Source organism: Tyto alba, unplaced genomic scaffold (assembly GCF_018691265.1).
Source record: "Tyto alba isolate M040663 unplaced genomic scaffold, T.alba_DEE_v4.0 Super-Scaffold_12, whole genome shotgun sequence".
In the NCBI taxonomy this organism is placed as follows: Eukaryota; Metazoa; Chordata; class Aves; order Strigiformes; family Tytonidae; genus Tyto; species Tyto alba.
In genome coordinates, this window is record NW_024881274.1 from 5,285,758 (window position 1) to 5,304,467 (window position 18,710).

Consider the following 18,710-nt stretch of genomic DNA (forward strand, 5'->3'; position numbering starts at 1 on the left):
AGCCTCACGAGCTTTGCCTGGACTGGACAGAGGAGAGAGCTGTGTCCAGCCTGCCCGAGATCACCGCAGCAGTAACGAAGCCACCCTGAGCACATTTACCTCTAACGCAAACTTTCCTTGTTCCGCTTTGCCAACAGGAGTGTAAACACGCACTAAGACGCCGTCAAGGGACCTGGCCTCCACAAAGTCATATTCTCCCACCACAAACGCTACAAGATACGTTGACATTACAGGGGTGCGAGCAAACTTCACTTCCACCAGATTTTCATCATCTGGGTATGGCTTCCGGTCAATGACATTCTTTCAACATGAAAGGGAATCGGTTAGTTTCATGGCAGTGAAACTCTATTACACAATACATTTGACTAACTATTCCATCATTATGAGTCATGCGTTTAAAATGAAAGGACTTCTTTTATGAGTTTAAAAAACACAATGTAGTTCCCCTCTTAACTGAAGAGGTGCACTTTTACAGTATGTAAGTTATATCCTGTTACTGCCGAGGCAGCTGAACGAATCAGCTGTCAGCCACCGTCCTTCAGAGCGAGTATCACCCACATCCCAGCACGCATCAGACTTTCACTTTACATTCTGAAACAGAAACTGTAACCCTGTGGTCAGTGGGTCAGGCTAGATGTTACAGGTAACTATGAAAGTTAGCTACTAGAATGAAAAAAAGAGTCTATTTTTCAAGAGACTTGCTCTTCTCCAGCAACATAATCTAGAAAGATGTGCACCATATTTAGAGTAACAACCTGAAAATGCCTGTATTTGTGACGGAGGTCTTGCACATTTTATCCCAGTTCTGGTCAGAAATTCTCTAGAGCAGAAAACATGCTTATTTATCTCAAGTGCTTATGTAGCTATAACAGCTATATAAACACACAGAGGCTTATTTTTTTTCCAGTCACTCTTAAGCAAGCAAGCAGCACGTGGCTTGACATATGCTAAGACTTTTTTTTTTTTTTTTTAAACTACCACCACTGTGGTTTGTACAACCTGTTTAGTTTTTGTGCTAGCATCTGACATCACAATATCTTTTTAAAAGCTCTCTCAGCTTATTGTTGCTTAGTAATAGCTAGCAAGACAGCCTATATTCCTACTTCTGTCTCTTACTGAGACACTATTAGCTATCAAATAATCAGCTGGTGTTATTACAGCTTTATTTAAAACACTGTTTACTCGCACATCAAAAACTTACCATATTTGACAAAGCTACTCTGTCTTTAGGAACCACCAAAGAAATATCGAATGTTGCCTTAATAGCAGGCTCATCCCAGCAAGGGAAAGCTCTGCGAGCATCAGTAGCCTGAAGGAAATAAGAGCATTAAACAAATAACTCACAAAAGATTGTGGCAATAAAACACAAAAAATTTCAGCATATTTTACAGGCAAGAAGTTGGGTGAATGATGGCTAGTCATCAGTGTAGAGTTGCTTCATTGACATTCTTGACCTCTGCGTTACAGCATTTTATTCTTACTGTGATAAATTATTTCACTTTTTAAAAAAAAAAAAAAAAGTGCAGCTGAAAAGCATTCTGTGCTCTGATGGAATTCTACAGTCTGAGCAAAATTTAGCAGAGTCATGACAGGAGCAAAGCTCAGTCATGTGAAAGCAGAGAGGGCACCCAGGCGTTCACAGACCATACACACAAGACCACCTATTTATATTCTGTCAGTAGACTGCACCCAAGATATGTTCTATTTGTACTAGGTAAGTACTCCACATTTTTATTTAACCAGGCAGATAACTATGAAACTACAATATGGTATAAAATTCTGTTATTACATCCAGGGTTTACATAACACTTGAGAATCTGGCTCACATTTTGGATGTCATTAAGATGCTGAGATAAAAGCAGAGTGTCCTATTAAAGAAATTAATGTACTTCATAAAGTTATACAGAAGTATTTGACCACATCTAAATAAATAGCTGTTGTTAAACATTGTGGCTATTGTATATATATGATACATCACACATCAGCATGATCCTTGGCTGGGGAATTTGCCAGACCTAGAATGTACTGACCTTGAAGTCACAATGTAAAGGCTGTCTTTAGTATTACCCATCCACACTACGAGCAAGAAGCAAATAAATATGGATTTTTGAAATTTACCCAGAGGGTATAGCTAAGGCTAGAAAATCATGCCTTTGCTTCTTCTAAGCATAAATCCTATATTAAGAATGACATTCCCTGAAAACAAAAATATTGCCCATACCTCAAACTGAGTGACAGCAGCATAGCGTGTGTCTCCAGTAGGGGTGGTATATTTACTTCGGTAAAAACCTTTCATTTTATCATTCAGCTCCCCTACAAAGTCTATCTTTAGCATCCCTGTCCCTGTAACAGAAACAGATGGGACATAGTTATTTGCATGTGCCAAACAGAACATTTATTTGGTCTGGACCTTCAGGCCAGGCTACTCAGCTGGCCCACTGCCCTTCTGAAATAAGATGTCTCTTCAACTCATCTCCACCCATCATTTTTTTGCCAACCTCCCTCAAACCCTCCGTTCTCCTTATACAAAATAAGCTCCAGCAGAGCAACGCAGGCAAAGCCAGACTCACCACAGTATTTTGGCATTGACTGGAGATCAGAGGCTGCTAAAGTACTCATTTTCATCTTCTAATCACAATGCCAAGAGAGACCTACCTGAAGCCATTTGAGAAGTCCAATCCTACAATCCTTACCTTTGAGTAAAGTTTGCAAAAATATAGGATGGCTAATAAGTAATAATAGCATCCTATGAGATCTACAAAAGCCAAGATAGAGCACTGACTGTGTTCAAGCTTGTAAATCAGTCTCAGGATTTATTCTGCTCTCGATGACTCAGTGCAAAAGGGGAAACCTGATCTGGATCAGAAAGGCAGCATGACAATATCCCACAGAACAAAACACTAAAGTTTTATCACTCTAGGATCTTTATATTTGTATTTGTCAAGATGAAATAAAACTGCTTTATCCAAACCGAGGAGCTGAGTTTCAATTGACAAACTCCTCAGAGCAAAAAACTGTAGCATTTTCAAAAGAATTAGTATGTTCACGCCTAGGAAAATACTGCAGTAATTCAGATTAGCTCATTCTCAGTAAGAGGAAAACAGTTCATCAGCAGTTAACACGAATAGCTTCTGAGCCTAACTCCCAATAGCAGGTAAATAATTAGAGTCACCTCAGGTGTTGGAAGCAAACATCACCATTAGTGAAACAACATTTTCAATTCCAGAGGCTCACAAAGTGACTTATAGTAGACAGACTCCCTAGGGAGTACTACATTTGCAGTCAGAAACTTCAGAAAAGACAGAGCTGTCCTACTCCAGCTTTTTCAAGTGCAAACATCTTAAACACACAGTTGAAGCAAGCAGAAAGAATGAAAATAGCTCTTACCTTTCTGAAGAGTACTGGGAAAGGAAAGCGTAACCTTTTCATCCTCATTTTGATAGTTGAACCCTGTAGCATGTACCTCTGAAACAGAAAAACAGACTACTTAGTTCAAAATAAGCCCCAGAGATGTTTTTGTAACTCATGAACATTTAAAAATAACTCAGCTGAATTCAACAACATGCTATAGTTACTGAACAAATCAATAAGAGTTTTGAATAATCTAGAATGATATAAATGCAAGCAACCAAAGAAACACCACCCATTGTCAGAGTTCTATGTTATATTAACTTCCTGTAGACAAATAAATCTACCACATACTCAGATTATACAGCCACAGACCCAAAGCACCACCTCTGTGGTCCTTTCACTTCTCCCACCCGTCCTGTCCATCCGAGCGCCGCACTCACACATGGCAGGGAAGTCTTCTGTGGTGCTGAGTAATGAAAGCTGCAATGTTAAACTGTAAATGTGCAGCAAGAACAGTATCCTGCACAACATCAGGAATGCTGGTAACAACTACTACAACTCCTGACAAATGGTAAAATACAACACAGAACTTTCCTTCAGTATTAAATCAGTGCAGCAGGATCCTTATTAATTATTCCAAACAGGATGTCTATGATTTATTTAACTAATTTGTGGATCTCACTTTGAAAAGCACACTAATATCCACAGCAAGGTGTTTTTGTTTGGTTTTAACCACAAAGAAAAACACAATGTTGATATTATTTAAAAATTGTCTTCAGAACCAGGGATCTACCTTGGAGTTTATATACCACTCAGCACGGGCATCCAAAATCAACCAGAATATTAAGCAGAATGGCATTTACACAGCATTGGATGTATTTGTAAAAGCAAACATCCGAAGGATGAGGCCAAGTTGGATAGATGGGGGGAAGGACTTGGTACACAGTTCTGCAGCTTAGTTAGCAGAGCCAAAAGAGTATACCTGGTGTTGCTTCTTCCTTCCTAATTCATCAAGTCCCACTTGCTGCATCCAAGGTGATGTACATCTATGCTTCTTCAACCAAAAAAATCTAAAATAGATACGTAGGACCCCACTTTGCAAGTTCTGCTACCTACATCACTCTATAGTCAACCACCACAATAAGCAGCTATCTTTAAGAAATGCAAATCTGCACCAAAACAAATGAGCAATGCTTTCTACCACACATCAGCATCATGAACCACCAAACTTGGTAAGGCTGGACACAACTATACGCCTTTCTATGCAGACATACTGATGGATAATTCTAGATTTATAAATACAATAAACATTTGGCAGTTCAGTATAATTCTGAAAGATATGGGAAATGCACAGACCAGTTTGATGTAACAGCATTCCTAGCACAAGCTGCCTGTCCCACCCCACTGACATCACTCAAATCAAAGTGAAAACACACCTAGGATGTTGAAATGCCAGCAAAGGCCTAGTAACCTTGTCAGGTACTTCCAAAATTGACCTAAGAAGAAAGATTCAATAAATAGCTAGCTATCTACTGAAACGGATACTAGTTTTGAATGGTCACGTTAAAAGGGACAAAAGGAACACTGGAAAGTGCTGTGATACATAGAAGTAAACACTCTAAAAGAAAGACGTTCCACTATATTCATTACATGGAATTCTGAATGACAAAGCTTGTTTGAAACAACAATTTCATTTACAGAATGACCTGTCTTCCACACTCAAGTAATCCAGGTATTCAGTTTCAGAGGCAGCCTAAGCACGCTCACAAGATGTTCAGCTAAGTTGTTCCATATGTGACAAAAATAATTGGAAGCATGTTTTTATTTTTATAAAATTTAAAGTGCTATTTTTTCTGGAATAGTATGATTTCAGCCTTAAATCAGAGTTAATACCAACCTCTGCTCACAGAGAACATAAATGCAGAAACTGCATGAATGCATTAGTCTTAACTACTGGTTTCACAATGTTTCAAACTCTGTTCAGTGTTTAATCAGAGTTAACCACCATGCTAAGGTACATAATACAGAAGTGCTTACAACAACACAATTCTAGCTGGAAAAAAAAAAAAAAACACAAAAAAAACCCAATACAGAAGCAAATTTAAGAAAAAAATTCTTTACAGGATCAAGCAGAAGAACTTTAGACTACTTGCCTTTACTGAGGAATTCCAAGATTTTAAAAATCAACTGTAAGAGGGATGAGATAGGCCATTTAAACAGAATACATGGACATAAAAATGCCAGCAAGTGCTGGGCGATGAGCAACAAAAAGTAAAGGTTTAGCTTTCCTTCTTAGAACTCTGGGGAATACTGAAGCAGAAAAGGAGACCTGATAAGAGAGTTGGAGAGAAGATATTCAGGGTAACAACGCTAATGTACAATCTACCAGTCTGAAAGTGGGCTTCCCAGCACCAGAGAGTGGAGCCGATTGCTGACTACATCATTTAAATCCAATGAATTTTGACCCTGACTATCTTCAGAGTCCAACAGACAACAAACCTGTTGTTCTGCGATAGCATGTTAGTGACCTCGGTCAGAGGGAAGGACGGGCTGAATACCTGCTGGAAATTTATGTTAGCCTGCCTGGGAGGAATCCCGCTGCTGAACAACCTGCAGATGCTGAGCTGTCAGCCTGTGGTCAGAGGCTAAATGAAAACCTGAGAAGTATCTGATAAAGATCAGTACAGGAATGCAGAAACACTCCCCCCCATGTATTTTAAAATGACCACAGCAAACCAAAAACATTTTTATCTTTTTACAACTCCTCGTGGAAACAATCTGATACCAAAGACAAACAATACCATGACTTCAGGATCATAGTTTTAACCTCCTGAAACTGAGAAATACAGAAAAATGCGTGTTATGCAGATCTTCTGCCAGACGTTGTCAATGAATATCAAGTTTCCTCCCTTCTCCTCTCCAGAGATTAAGTCTTCCTAAGTATATTTCAATCTGTAGCTCCGCTACTTTATAACTTTTTAAACCTGTACCAGGAAAGCCATAGGAATGACACAGGTAAACATCACCAGTGATAGACAGAAGGTGAAATCCTCCAGGTCTTTTTTTTTTTTTTTGCTCCCTTCAAAAGCCTGGGAAAGCATGTTAACACACTGCAGAAAGCAACCTTGTTTCAAAGAGCTTCTCAACCTTAATTTTACAGTGTTCTATCCCAATTACCCCAAGGTTAGAAACAATGTTTAAACAAATTATAGTTTAAATAGGCTGGAAGCAGCCACCTCCTGAGCAGTGCATACTGATCACTATCTCCACAAAGGACGTGTGATGCCCCAGGACTGCCCCTCGCCATCAGAACCAGCCTCTGGTGAAAACGTAAAAGCAATGGTAAAAGTGCATCTCGAGCAAAAGGTAACCCTCATTTACAGCTTCACAAGAGACGTACTCATGGAGGAGTTGGTGTCTAGAAGAGTCTTTCCACACTCAACTCCAGCAACTTTTTGTAATTCTCAAAGCAGCTGCTTATATACCGATTGCTGAAAGAGCAGAATATAAATGATTCAAAGTTACATTTTTTTAAAAACTAACTATTCAGTGCCAATAATTTAATCCAGAGCAAAAGAACCACGGAAAACCATCAACAATACTTTTTGTTAGAGTTTAAGAAAACTGCTTATAACAAAGATGTAATTGCAGTAAAAGGCTGTCTGAATTCCTAACAGTGTTGAATACAAAAGCTCCTGAAGAGAACAACACAATTTTGGCAGCCTACTAACTTTGGAGAGTTTGGCACTGCAAGGTTGCAAGTTAATCACTAGCACATTAGTACACAGTCTGGATCAAGTCTCATGAGAAAATAAAAAGCTGCTAGCGCTCCATGTCTTTGGAAAAAATGCACAAAAATCAGATCTAGCAACCCTCCCAAACTCAGAGCACTACATATCAAATTTTACAATAGCATTTTAAATAAGTTACAGTCCTTCTACAGGGTACATCCTGAAATTGCACAGTAACTAGATGGATACATCAATTAATGATCCCAATTTCTGTATTACATGCTTATAAATGTGGATCTTAGCCAAAGGTTTTAAGCAGTGTCAAATGTGCATGTATTTCAAAGTGAAGACAAAGCCAAGTGCAGGAGATGGAATTTTTTCAAGTAGCCCTCATTCCACAGCATGGAAAAGTCACAGGCAATTAAGGTATGGTGGCTTAATGAACTTGCATTCATCAACTGAGCTGCAGTGACTATGCACTCTGCCTACTCCATCTGCAAATTAAACACAGTAGATTAAAACATCTATGTATTGACATAGCATACACTGTCCTCCTTCAGCATTAGGTACTGAACTATGCCGATGCAATTCCTGAGAATGCTAATGCTTTCAAGCCCTTTCACATCTTTTCACGTGTTTCAAACCAGAGGTTGTAAAATCCTTTAAAGGAGTTAGAAGTACTCTCACCTATCAGATATTCCCAAAATGTCCATGCCAATGCAGCCCAGGCCTCCTTAAAAAACCTACCATTAAAAATTCTGTCACATCAAACCCTCTCCAGAAAAAAGGTCGAAGATGAGCTTTTCTACAACAAAGAAAGGTTTCACAACTGGCTTAAACAAATCTCATCTGCTACGGAGAGAGACAGTAGTCTCATTTTTCCCACCTGGCCCCAGATGCATGTTCCCATTCCCTTCCTTCCACTGGCATTCACATACAACCATCAGGATCAGGAAGATGATCTGTCTCCAAGCTGCCTCCCCCCCCTCGCAGAGGCAGTTTTCAGCCAGTGCAGTTTCCTGATCCACATGGCTGCTCAACGGCACAAACATGAATGCCAACAGAAGGGAGGGAGTGAGGACAAGCGTCCCTGCCCCTTTCCACAGAAGCATGATTTCAGGCCGCCTTGCGATCATTGTGAAACAGCAGTGCTCTCAGGCCAAGGGGAAGCGCTGCTTAGATACACTTGGGTCACATTGCTTCACTTTCCATAAGCACTAGTGATCTTTTATTGCTGTTTTTAAACATCACCTCAGGCTCTGGTATAACCAGCATCTAGCACTAGCATTCAAGCATGTCCCTACCATACACTAAGAAGGAAAAGACTAAAATAACGAGTTCTGGCCTTAAAACCTTCTAAAGGTTGAAGTACAAATCAAAGTTCACTCAATTATTTCTGCTAAACAAACATCACTATGGTTGCTTGCCATCTTCTATGCAAAATTGCCAACTACTACCCTCCAAGCATCTCTAAATTTAAGAGGCTGCTTTAGATCCCCCAGTAACTGAAAAGCTTTCCAAGCTAAAGACAATGTAATTCACTGATTATGACTCCATCGCAATTTCACAGCTCCTTAAAAGAGAGATTCTCAGGAAGCTGAAACTACTTAGCGTTCAGTAAGTATGAAACCCTATCCCCTAAAATTTAAATTAAGAACCAACTTGCTTAGGAATGCCTTTTCAGTTCTTCGTTTAGCTGAGCCAAGTCAACCATGTGAACAAAGGTAATACAGCACACACACACCTAAATGCTAAGGCTGCACTATAAACCTTTGACTACGAATGCTAAAAACTAGCTTCTGGAAAAAAACAAAACCAATTGCTCATTATGATTAGTGGGAGGAGCCAGTCATAACTTCAGCAACGGAAAACTTTTCAGTAGCTTTGTTCCATTACAGCATACCTGGCACAAACAGCAAATCCACAACTTCCCGTTACAAACACTACACTAGTTTTATGATGAAACAGAGAATTTTTCTACTCCAAAGTACTGTGCAATCAATCTCTCCTAGTTTATTATTCACTATCACTCAATTGTGGATTACACAGCAAATTTTTTTACTCTGACTTTAAAGCTTCAGAGATCCTCCCTCAGCTTCCTGTCAAATATTGGGCAATAATCTGATTTCCCTGCAAATCTGCATTAAAATTCCAAAGACCAAGTTCTACCCTCTGCTGTATCCATCTTTAGAAGAGTGAATAGGAGGGGAGAGAAAACATGGCCCGCAGTTCTACCTAAGATTTCTGTTGTTGTACAAGCCACAGTACAGTAGACACTCAAGACTAACAAGAATTATTAGGAAAAGAATAAACTATACTGCACAGAAGTCAACAGATCACCTCCATACACAAGGGAAAGATCTGTTCAACAAGGTCTCATTTTCACACAGCTACTTCTCGGAACAGAACCACACTTGAAAGAAGATAAGTGACCAATTATCTTTTGTCTCACATTTACAGACAAGTGTGAGACAAATTCTTCCCCACTGAGGCACAGAACTAAAAGAGGCAACAATTCTTCACTAGAGCCTTTAGAGGAGAAAATGTCACTAATTTCTCACTCATTTTCAAACATACTATATAGGCAATCGGTACGAGGCTCACCTAAGTAACTAAATCCAAATGATCTGGCTCATATTCCTGTTGGTTCATTGGACTCTATTTCATACTCTGGTTTTGAGACCAGTTATACAATTACTATCCGAAAGCTGTGCACAATAGAAGCATTAGTAAGACTGACTTGATCTGTACCAACAGGTGCCAGCAAATACTCTGCCCATTTCATGCAATTTTACTTCCAAAGCCATTATACTAGTTGGCAGTTTACCAAACTGAAAGATATATTTTAACCCCATGAAGCCTGAGTATAATTACAGTAAACACGCAACAAAACTGCACCTCAAGTATTTATGATACAACAGTTTGAGAGGCAAGTGCCTATACTATAGCCAGAGTGCTGTGCTCATACGCCTGTGTGTCCAGAGGCACATTCAAGGCTATCTGAAAAATCAAAATGAAGGAATTTAAGCCACAGAAACTCAATTCCAGTGTACTTGGTTTTAAATCTCCATTAAGCTCTATTAATAATACTTTGACGTTATAAGAAGAGTATATTACTGCTAAAGAATAGAAAAATAGATCTCTGAGATGGAAATCAGCTCTGAAAACAACGAAGATAATATATTAAAGTAGAGATCCTCTCTGTTTTATGTATTTTTCCTGATTTGATCAGAAAGAGACTTTACTTCTAGGTACCTCTTCCATTAATTTTCATTTTCTCAATGACAAAATAAAAAAATGACTAGGTGGTTTGGGCCTATGGCACAGAGGTATTAATCTCTGCTATTACTACCACTCTCGTTATCGCCTCATTACTTAGTACAAGAAAAAGCTTCAGGAGCTCTTAGTGACATGGTGCATCCAACCAAGGAAAGCTCCCTGCCGGCAGCGTGTGAAAGGCACATGGGAATGGAGCGCCGGGGTACGACCTGGGAGCCTGAATCAAGCACATTGGGAACAACACTCTTGCTCTTTCACTATCAAAACCCAGTGGCCAGACTCCCTGCTCTCTGGTCAGACTTTTCTCTGACACCCTCTCTCTTTGTGACTCTACTTCCCGCACCCAGCTCAGGTTTTCCACCCACCAGATGCTCCTTCCTTAGGACAGAGTTCCTCATCCACCTGAGCACCGCTCGGCTGCTCTCAACCGCACTTAAGCCCTCCAGTTTCTTTAATGCTAGATTAAAAACAAACCAAGCCAAACTAATTTAAATGCAAAGAGTCATTGCAGACATTCCACTTGTCACATACAAATCTATTCGCCATATGATAACGTCACTGCAAGAAGAACTGTAATTGTCCCTATGAAATCCAGTCCAGAAAATTAAGATTTCTTTTCTTCTTAGGTGTTCAGACAAACACAGCCCTTCTCTCCAACTTCCTTCAGCTGTTGCATAAGCATACTAGAAGTTGAAAGCTAATCAAAGGAACACCTTTCTTCTATCAAAATCATTCCTTTAAGTCACAACCATAGTTTTAACAAAGTGCTTCACGACATTGTTGTGGCTTTTTACTTACAGAAAGGGAAGCTCCACGGAGCTGCTTGTTGCCTGAAGGACTTCAGAAACAGTCGCACACAGTGGGCCAAACAGCTACTGTGCTTGCAATAGCGTGGGGCTCCGTGGGAAAAACAGAGAGGCTTTGCACACTGTTAAACCGTCACTCTGTTTCAAGGAGCTTATTTTCCACACCTCAGTCATTTCATGCTTCAATTGCTAAAACTTCTTTTGTGTCTGCTGAATCTCCTCCAAAGTGGGGAAGATGTCAGCGACTACAACTGTGTATTACAATCAGGTACTGCTTCTTCAACTACCCCAGTAACTTCCAGCCTTTCACTGAACTGGATCCCAACCATTGTCTCTCTACAAAATCACCTTTTTCTGTGATGTCCTATGCTCAGAACATCCTGCTAAACATCAATTAAGTGGCTTCTGTACTTTTTCAAATCCTTCCCAATAAGTATTTCTTACTGCAGGTCATTAGTGACGTATTCCTTCCCTAAACCCTTGTCACAGATTTTGTCAATATTGCAAAGTCCATAGGTCCAGATCATGTTCTTACAGAGTTATCCAGTATAAAGATAAACAGTAATAATGTAAAAACAGTCAGCCATCCTTTTACCTACAACACTCAGGCATGATGGAATAGAACTTAGATTTCATGGAAGCTTGCTGTAACTTTTTTAAACACGATGCAAATGGTAGTGATGAGAAGAGAATAAAGGTTAGGTAATTAATTTTGTGCTTCTAGGGGTAGGTCAGCTTATCAAATGGTTATGTCATTTTGCAATCAAAGTTGTTAACTGTTGGCAACAGCACCTCATGTCAGAAATTAAATGGATTAACACGTAAAAACTCCAGCAAAAAAGCAGTCCTACCTTCATCTCCTTCTGGTGCATAGGAAGCTGTAATAATGTCAATGTCAGCACAGTTCATCACAATTTGGTTGGTTGCCTGTTTCACCTGGAAGAGAAATTTTATAAGCATCAAGAAGAAATGGTGTTCCCTACACTCTTGAGCTCCCTTGGGTAGGCATCCCCACCTCCCTTTAATCTAGAAACCACTCCATCATCAACCGTGCAATAAAATTTAGTGGTTAAGAGTTGTGAAGAAGAAAAAGGTATTCCCCACTGACTGCTCTCATTTCTTCCAGAACATGTGCACTTGAATCATGCTCAAGGCATCTAGGTCTACTTATCAACACTGTAAATTATTTAAGGGAATGAACTGCCTGCTAAAAATTTGTATGAAAGCTTGACAATAGGCCCCTTGTACATGCCTGGGAATCCAAGACCAATAAAAACAGATAGACTGCCTGTAAGCTTCCTTTTAGACATGACCTCCAGGAAACCATAGTGAAAGCCTTCGAACACAAACTTACATCTTTCAGAGATGATCCGAAATACAGCCTATGATACTGTGTCCTAAACTGTCAACACTGTAAGAACTTCTTAGTTTAAAAACATCTGTCAAGAAATTCGCCTTTACATTTTCCTGAAAGCCTTCCTTCTGCCAGCTCTTGGCTACACACACTTTGCTTTATTTAACAAGTGGCCAGCTCCCAGCGTAGTAATAAACTGTCTCACTGTGCCAGCTTTCTATTTGGATGCAAGAGCTTGAATACAGAGGAATTCAAATTAAATATCAATTAATTACAAAGGGGTAAAATATTTGGGAACTAAACTAGGAATTATTTAGAAGCTTATGGCTGAAAGCACTAAAATCATCATACTGGATTGAGCTGGTAACCCTGCTAGTCCAGGATACAATTTCTAGCAGTAGACAACGCCACTTCTTTATACAAAGGAACAAAAATTTCTATAACAGCCAACTAAAGTTTAACATATGCACAAGAGAATGGCTTCCTACCCCAGACAGTAAATTCATTAAAGCATAAGGACTTACATCCATTTCTTGGTTTTTCACTATTATAGCCTTAAAATGCCCTGTTAACACCTGTAGCCATCACTCTAGCTATCCATGTGTGAACACAGCAGAAACCAGCTGGACCTCTTTGTGATGGAAACTGGTTCCCATGAATCAAGAGCTTCCTCACCCCTGTAGCTTTGCATGTGCACGCCAGCTCACCACTTGAGCATGAGTGTAAATGCATTTATTGCAAGTAAAGCCAAAATAATAAGCTGAGGTGTCATAATTGAAGCAGACACTTATCAGTCTGCCATAAAGGAGCTGGCATCTACACAAAATGAGTAAACGGAAGCAGATATTCAGTCCTAAGCCCTTCCACCTAGGCTCACTGAAAGAATGGCTCCTTAGTCATTGTGTACATAAAAACCAAATTCAAGTCTAGTCAGTGATAAGAAAGGCTTAAGAAATTTAAATGTATAACTTAATAGGCGTACCCACATCATAAGAACGGTCCATCTAGTCTAATAATCTGTTAACCAAAGGGCTAGTGCCAGATACTCCAACCCCCTCGGTGGATGGTTAACACAAGACAAACCTAACTCAGCAGCTTCTTTGTAACCTCAGTCACCAACTTTGCTTCTGAAGCAAATGTCTATGGCTTATTCCTACTAACAGAATTGTTTGTATAATAAATATTACGTAAGGGTTTATGAAATTTTTGACAAGCGTAACTATTAGTGAATCTTTCCAAATCCAGCTTGTCAGCCACCCTGCAGCAGTGTGCAGTACAGAACAGTGCAGAAGAGTTGTGTTATTTTCACCACGTTGTCTCTTTATGGTAATAAAATCAAAACAATGTTACCTAATAAACTTCACCTGATTCTAAAAACATGCTTGCAAAGCATAAAATGACCAAATGTAACAGCTGAAGTGACACAGGTTAGATTTGATGGTTCTGGTAAAGACCTACCATCTGATTTTTTTTTTTTTTCCCCCCCAACTTGGTGTGCCTGAAACTAAAGGATTACAACACTTCCCAAAACCCAAGAAGAAAGCCCAACAATTTTCATCACAATCTTAGCGTTTGGGGTTTTTCAAGGTCTGCTAAAACACAGAAAAATCAGAACGAGAAAGCTTTGTATAAATGTCTAGTAGAGACTCTTATTCAATCTACAAATCCAAATCTCTCTGGATTAAGAATTCAAGATGCATAAAGAGCTGTCCAAATTGCAGACAATACTGGATTTAACAATAGGCTCGATCTTTAAAAAACAACCTCTTCTGAGGACAGAATAATTTTCAGTGTAGCACTACGCTTACGGAAAAAGAAAGTTTAGGTTTAAGCAGACAACTTCAGAGGCTCCTCAGAAAGGCAATTACCTATTTTTAGATTTTTTTTCTTATCTCCTACAAATATCAAGCCAGTTTTACAAGAGTGCAACACTAGAAAACATTCAAAGGGACTGAGTAAACCAGTAGCCTAAAAAATGTTTACCCTCCAACTCCTGAAAAACAAAGGGCAAAACTCAGTGTGCAGATATGAATATTGACAGTGGACTGTACAGCACACTTCTGAGGCTCTCAGTTTGGGGTGTGGGGGGGAAATGTTTTCATATTGCCACATAGGCTCCAGCATGAGAACCTCCTCCCTCTGATCCACTAAAGTACAGACACACCTGTAAGAACAAAACCAAAACAAAACTATAAGCCACCCAGCATACTTATGACCATTTTATCTCACAAGAACCTATACCCTAATGCTTACAGATACCATATATATTATCAAGATGAATTAATGTGTTTTACGGTAAGTGATACCTTGAAACTGCTTTTGCATTTTTGCTAATGCTATGTTTTAGAAGACAGATATTCTGCTCATGCAGTACTTTTCATGAATGCAATCACATTAAAAGGCAAAAAAGCATCTCACTGCTTAAGGTATAACCAATTACAAAGATGTATATATGCGAACTGTCACCCTGCTTCACCTTACTGTATAATAAAATAAATTTACTCTTTAACAAGAAGCAGCTAATTAAGGTAAGAGCAAGCTACAAATGCCCACAATGAAAGTACATAAGGCTGACATGCTTAAAAGCAGCAGATAAACTAAGACCAATATATGTAATGAAGGAATGTTTCAAAACTTTAAACCTGTTGCTTTTGAGGAAACTCTACTAACATTAATCAGAATTCAAATACCTATTGAGATTAGCCACACACAGATACCACAAAGCAGGTCTGCCCTGCAATAAAACTACAGACCTTTAACATGCTTTAACTGTGTCAGTAACCTGCCATTAGATTAAGCTGACACACACTTCCCAACCCCCTCCACATTCACATTGGTGCTCAGCACTTGCTTCTGAGAAGGAAAAATCTCACCCAAAAGGAGATAACAGTTTAAGGTCCCCTCAAAAGTTTTCCGAGGTAATATAATTTGACAGAAGAAGAGCTAAAAAGGCTAATTAGTTGGCTCTGCCAACTAGGACTCAAAGATGCCATAAAGCTTTTGATTTTCACCAGTTACCAAAGCAGGAAAGGACTTGATGGAGAAACCTATTTAGGACATTAGAAACAAGAATTTGAATGGCTTCAGCAGAATGCCAGCCTACCTGAAATACAGGATGAGGTCCAGCAAAAGCCATCTTATATAGTCAAATCTAGTTCTCTAGAGCCATTTATAAGACCAGATAATGAAAATCTGTCACTTGGCTTCAGAGTCCTTTTCTAAACATAGCATTATAACAAGCATGTATGTTTGTAGCATTTTACTCTCTAAAAATAAACAACTAAAATTACCTCAGTTGTGTTCTAGGATGTATCTGTTTAAGAATTCAAAATTTCAGTGGGAGAAGGAATAGAAAGCTTTATTAATCTGCATCTTGAGCAAATTATGGTAGCCAAGTAGTAAAATTACCAATGTCACAACTAACTGGCCCACTGGAAAAAATCACTTCATTCTAAAGAGCATCCAACTACATTCATCCATAGCAGTCACACATACTTCAGAAGTGTCAAATTCACATAGACAAGTAAATCCCTTCATAACTATAATCAATGCAATCATCTTAGCCATATGAATTACAGAACTGAAAGAGGCCTTTCTGTGGAGGAGAAGAGCAAATGCATTCCTATTTTTGAAAAAATGGTGGTGTAAGGGTACACAGAGCCCCGAGGTCTTGACTTTGAAGCACCAGACTTGAACACTCAGCATGGTACCTTTAGCACCCAAATTCAGACATAATGACATGTGCTGGAAATGTAAGTTACAATGCAGGATAACACGACCATATATTTATACCAGACAACTTCCCCCCTCACCCCCAGGAGATACTGAGCACAAATACTACACCCATTAAGCTTAATTTTTCAAGATTTACATACAAGAGTGTCACAATTAATCTTTAACTGGCATGCAGCAGGATCAGAAGACTACACATTCTTTAGTCTAGCAGATACCGCATAATTAACCTATAAAAAGCAACAGATACAGGTTAAACATTGCTAAATATAACAGAATATCCTTAAGACATATTAAAGGGACTGTGAAAGATATTTAAGAGAGCCATCTACCTCAGCTTGTAAATTCTTTATAGATAGGTTGCTTTGCAACCAAGAAACACCTCACTGTAGTTTTTAAGGAAAGAAATGAATCACCACACACTGGTCTCCAAAGAAGGTAGTTTACATAGAGCTAAATACCAGGAAGTTAGAAGACAACCATGCACCTTTCTGAAGCTCTGTGCCACTACACCCTGCACCAGACAGGTGATCGTTTGGAGCCATGACAGCGTTAAGAACTTCTAAATAGAAGCTTAAAATAACCATTGAACTTTGGGAGCCAGATGTTTGTTTCTGTTGCTAGTTACTCATGTTTGCCTTTTCGGCATGATGCTGAAGAACAGAACAGCCACACATCCCCTCTTTGTTCCAGCCCTCAGTCAGGCCTCCCAGGAGCCAAAAGCAGAATGGAAAAAAAGTTGACCTAGACACTGAGTAATATGAGTGCACTGCACTGATAACTAGACCCTGAGAATCAGGGTTAGAATAATTAAATCTCAAGTTAACAGATGAATAAAGTAGATGAACTATTTCCACCCAAAAAAAAAAAAAAAAACCCACACCAAAAAAACCCATCTTAATTGTGCTCATTCAGAAACATCCACACACACCCAACAAATCAACAGTTTAAAATGCTAAAAGATGACATAACTGATGGAATGATCACAGAATTGTGAGCGGTCGACTATTTCAGGTCCCGATCTGCTACCGACACACAGCGCCTGATTCTCCTGCAACCACGTTTTGTCCTAGCTGTGATAAGGTTTCCTTGTGAAATAGTTCAGTTAAGGATTCTGGGGTTTTTAACTGTGATAAATGGCAATTTTATACTGTCAGTTTATAAAATTGTTACACAGTTCTACAGTGTTCAAAAACATTCATATGACCACAAATTACGTTATTTAAAAACCTCAAGTAACTGGACAAAACTTAATATATAGGTTACCAGATACTTAATAAGCACAGCTTCAAAAGGCTCCGAAATTAAACTATCAAAAGACAGATTTCAGCATTGTTCCTTTATCAAGAAACAACAAATACTAGACAGGGGTCCACTCCCTAACCTAAAAGCTATGTGCCACAATAAACTACAAACACGTATCATTTCTTTTTAAGACTCAGAAATCAACCTGGTCACTGCTGACACTGAAGCAACAGCCTTATCTTATGAATCATAAAAGGCTTTATCCTCTGAAACTTATTTGAAGGAACCATATAAGTGTAATATTTATTATTGTGGCATAAAATGTCTTAAGTTATTTCTGTGTACAAAAGCCAACACAAGTTTACTGCCCCAAAGCCAAGAGTGGAAGGTTATTGAACATTTCTTTATGGCTTGGTGCTCAAGCCCAAAGACTTACCAAAATTCTACACAAAGGGCTGCCAAATCCTATTTAATGGCTGTGAGAAACACAAACTGACTGATCAAGTGTTTACTTGTAGTATCTTGACTAAGTATCACAGCCCTCACTAATTCCAGTTTGCCATTAAAGATGCGAAGTAACAAAACAAACTCTTTTGATGTAAGTAATTAAAAGTTTTCCTAATTCTGTGAGTAAACAAATTTATTCTGGTGTCAAAGTTTCAGTACTCACCCCGCAGGTCAGAAAGCATCACTGGTTTAAGTACTTGCTGTGGATTACTGCTTGTCCAGCCATGAACATACTGGAATGGAGCAGAGGGACTGATAATTATTCTTAACTGGTTATAAAAGACAGTACCTGGACCTTCAAGGGGAGGCCATGTATGTATCTCCCTACCCAAATTCTGGAGAATTCAAAGTTTGTGTCTTAACATAAAATCACTTTTACTCGACAACTGTACAATGTATGCCAAAGCTCTCAAGTATACTGAAAACAGAACGCCTCCAATGAGCTCCACTCCACCTTACTAAAAGGTGCTAGCAGAAACGGCTAGCAGGTCCTTAATTGAACCAATTAGATCTCAAAGCACACAAATGATTTTTTATTTTCTAGATTCAATCCCAGCTCAATAACAAACAACTAGTAAATGTTAGCATATTCTTAAGTAAGCCATTCCCTTGTACAAAAAATATCCTGACTACCTCATACTATAGGTGAGCTGGTTGTTCTCTCCATTAAGGTGCAGAATAGTTACCCTCCAGTTTTCTGGAATG

At 39.0% G+C, this 18,710-nt stretch overlaps 1 protein-coding gene across 2 annotated transcripts in view; it reads right to left on the reverse strand.

The window, feature by feature from the left end:
* Positions 1-18,710, reverse strand: part of NPEPPS (aminopeptidase puromycin sensitive) — a 39,291-nt gene that overhangs the window by 18,159 nt on the left and 2,422 nt on the right. The window contains exons 1-6 of one of the 2 annotated variants that reach the window (XM_042787477.1): positions 16,397-16,480; positions 12,019-12,103; positions 3,388-3,465; positions 2,222-2,343; positions 1,202-1,309; positions 100-300 (exon numbers count right to left, since the gene is read on the reverse strand). In XM_042787477.1, the coding sequence (XP_042643411.1) occupies positions 100-300; positions 1,202-1,309; positions 2,222-2,343; positions 3,388-3,465; positions 12,019-12,076 (567 nt within the window). In that variant the 5' untranslated portion in view covers positions 12,077-12,103; positions 16,397-16,480. Of the gene's footprint in view, positions 1-99; positions 301-1,201; positions 1,310-2,221; positions 2,344-3,387; positions 3,466-12,018; positions 12,104-16,396; positions 16,481-18,710 lie in introns of those variants that run through there. The other variant, XM_042787476.1, reaches the window with a different exon arrangement.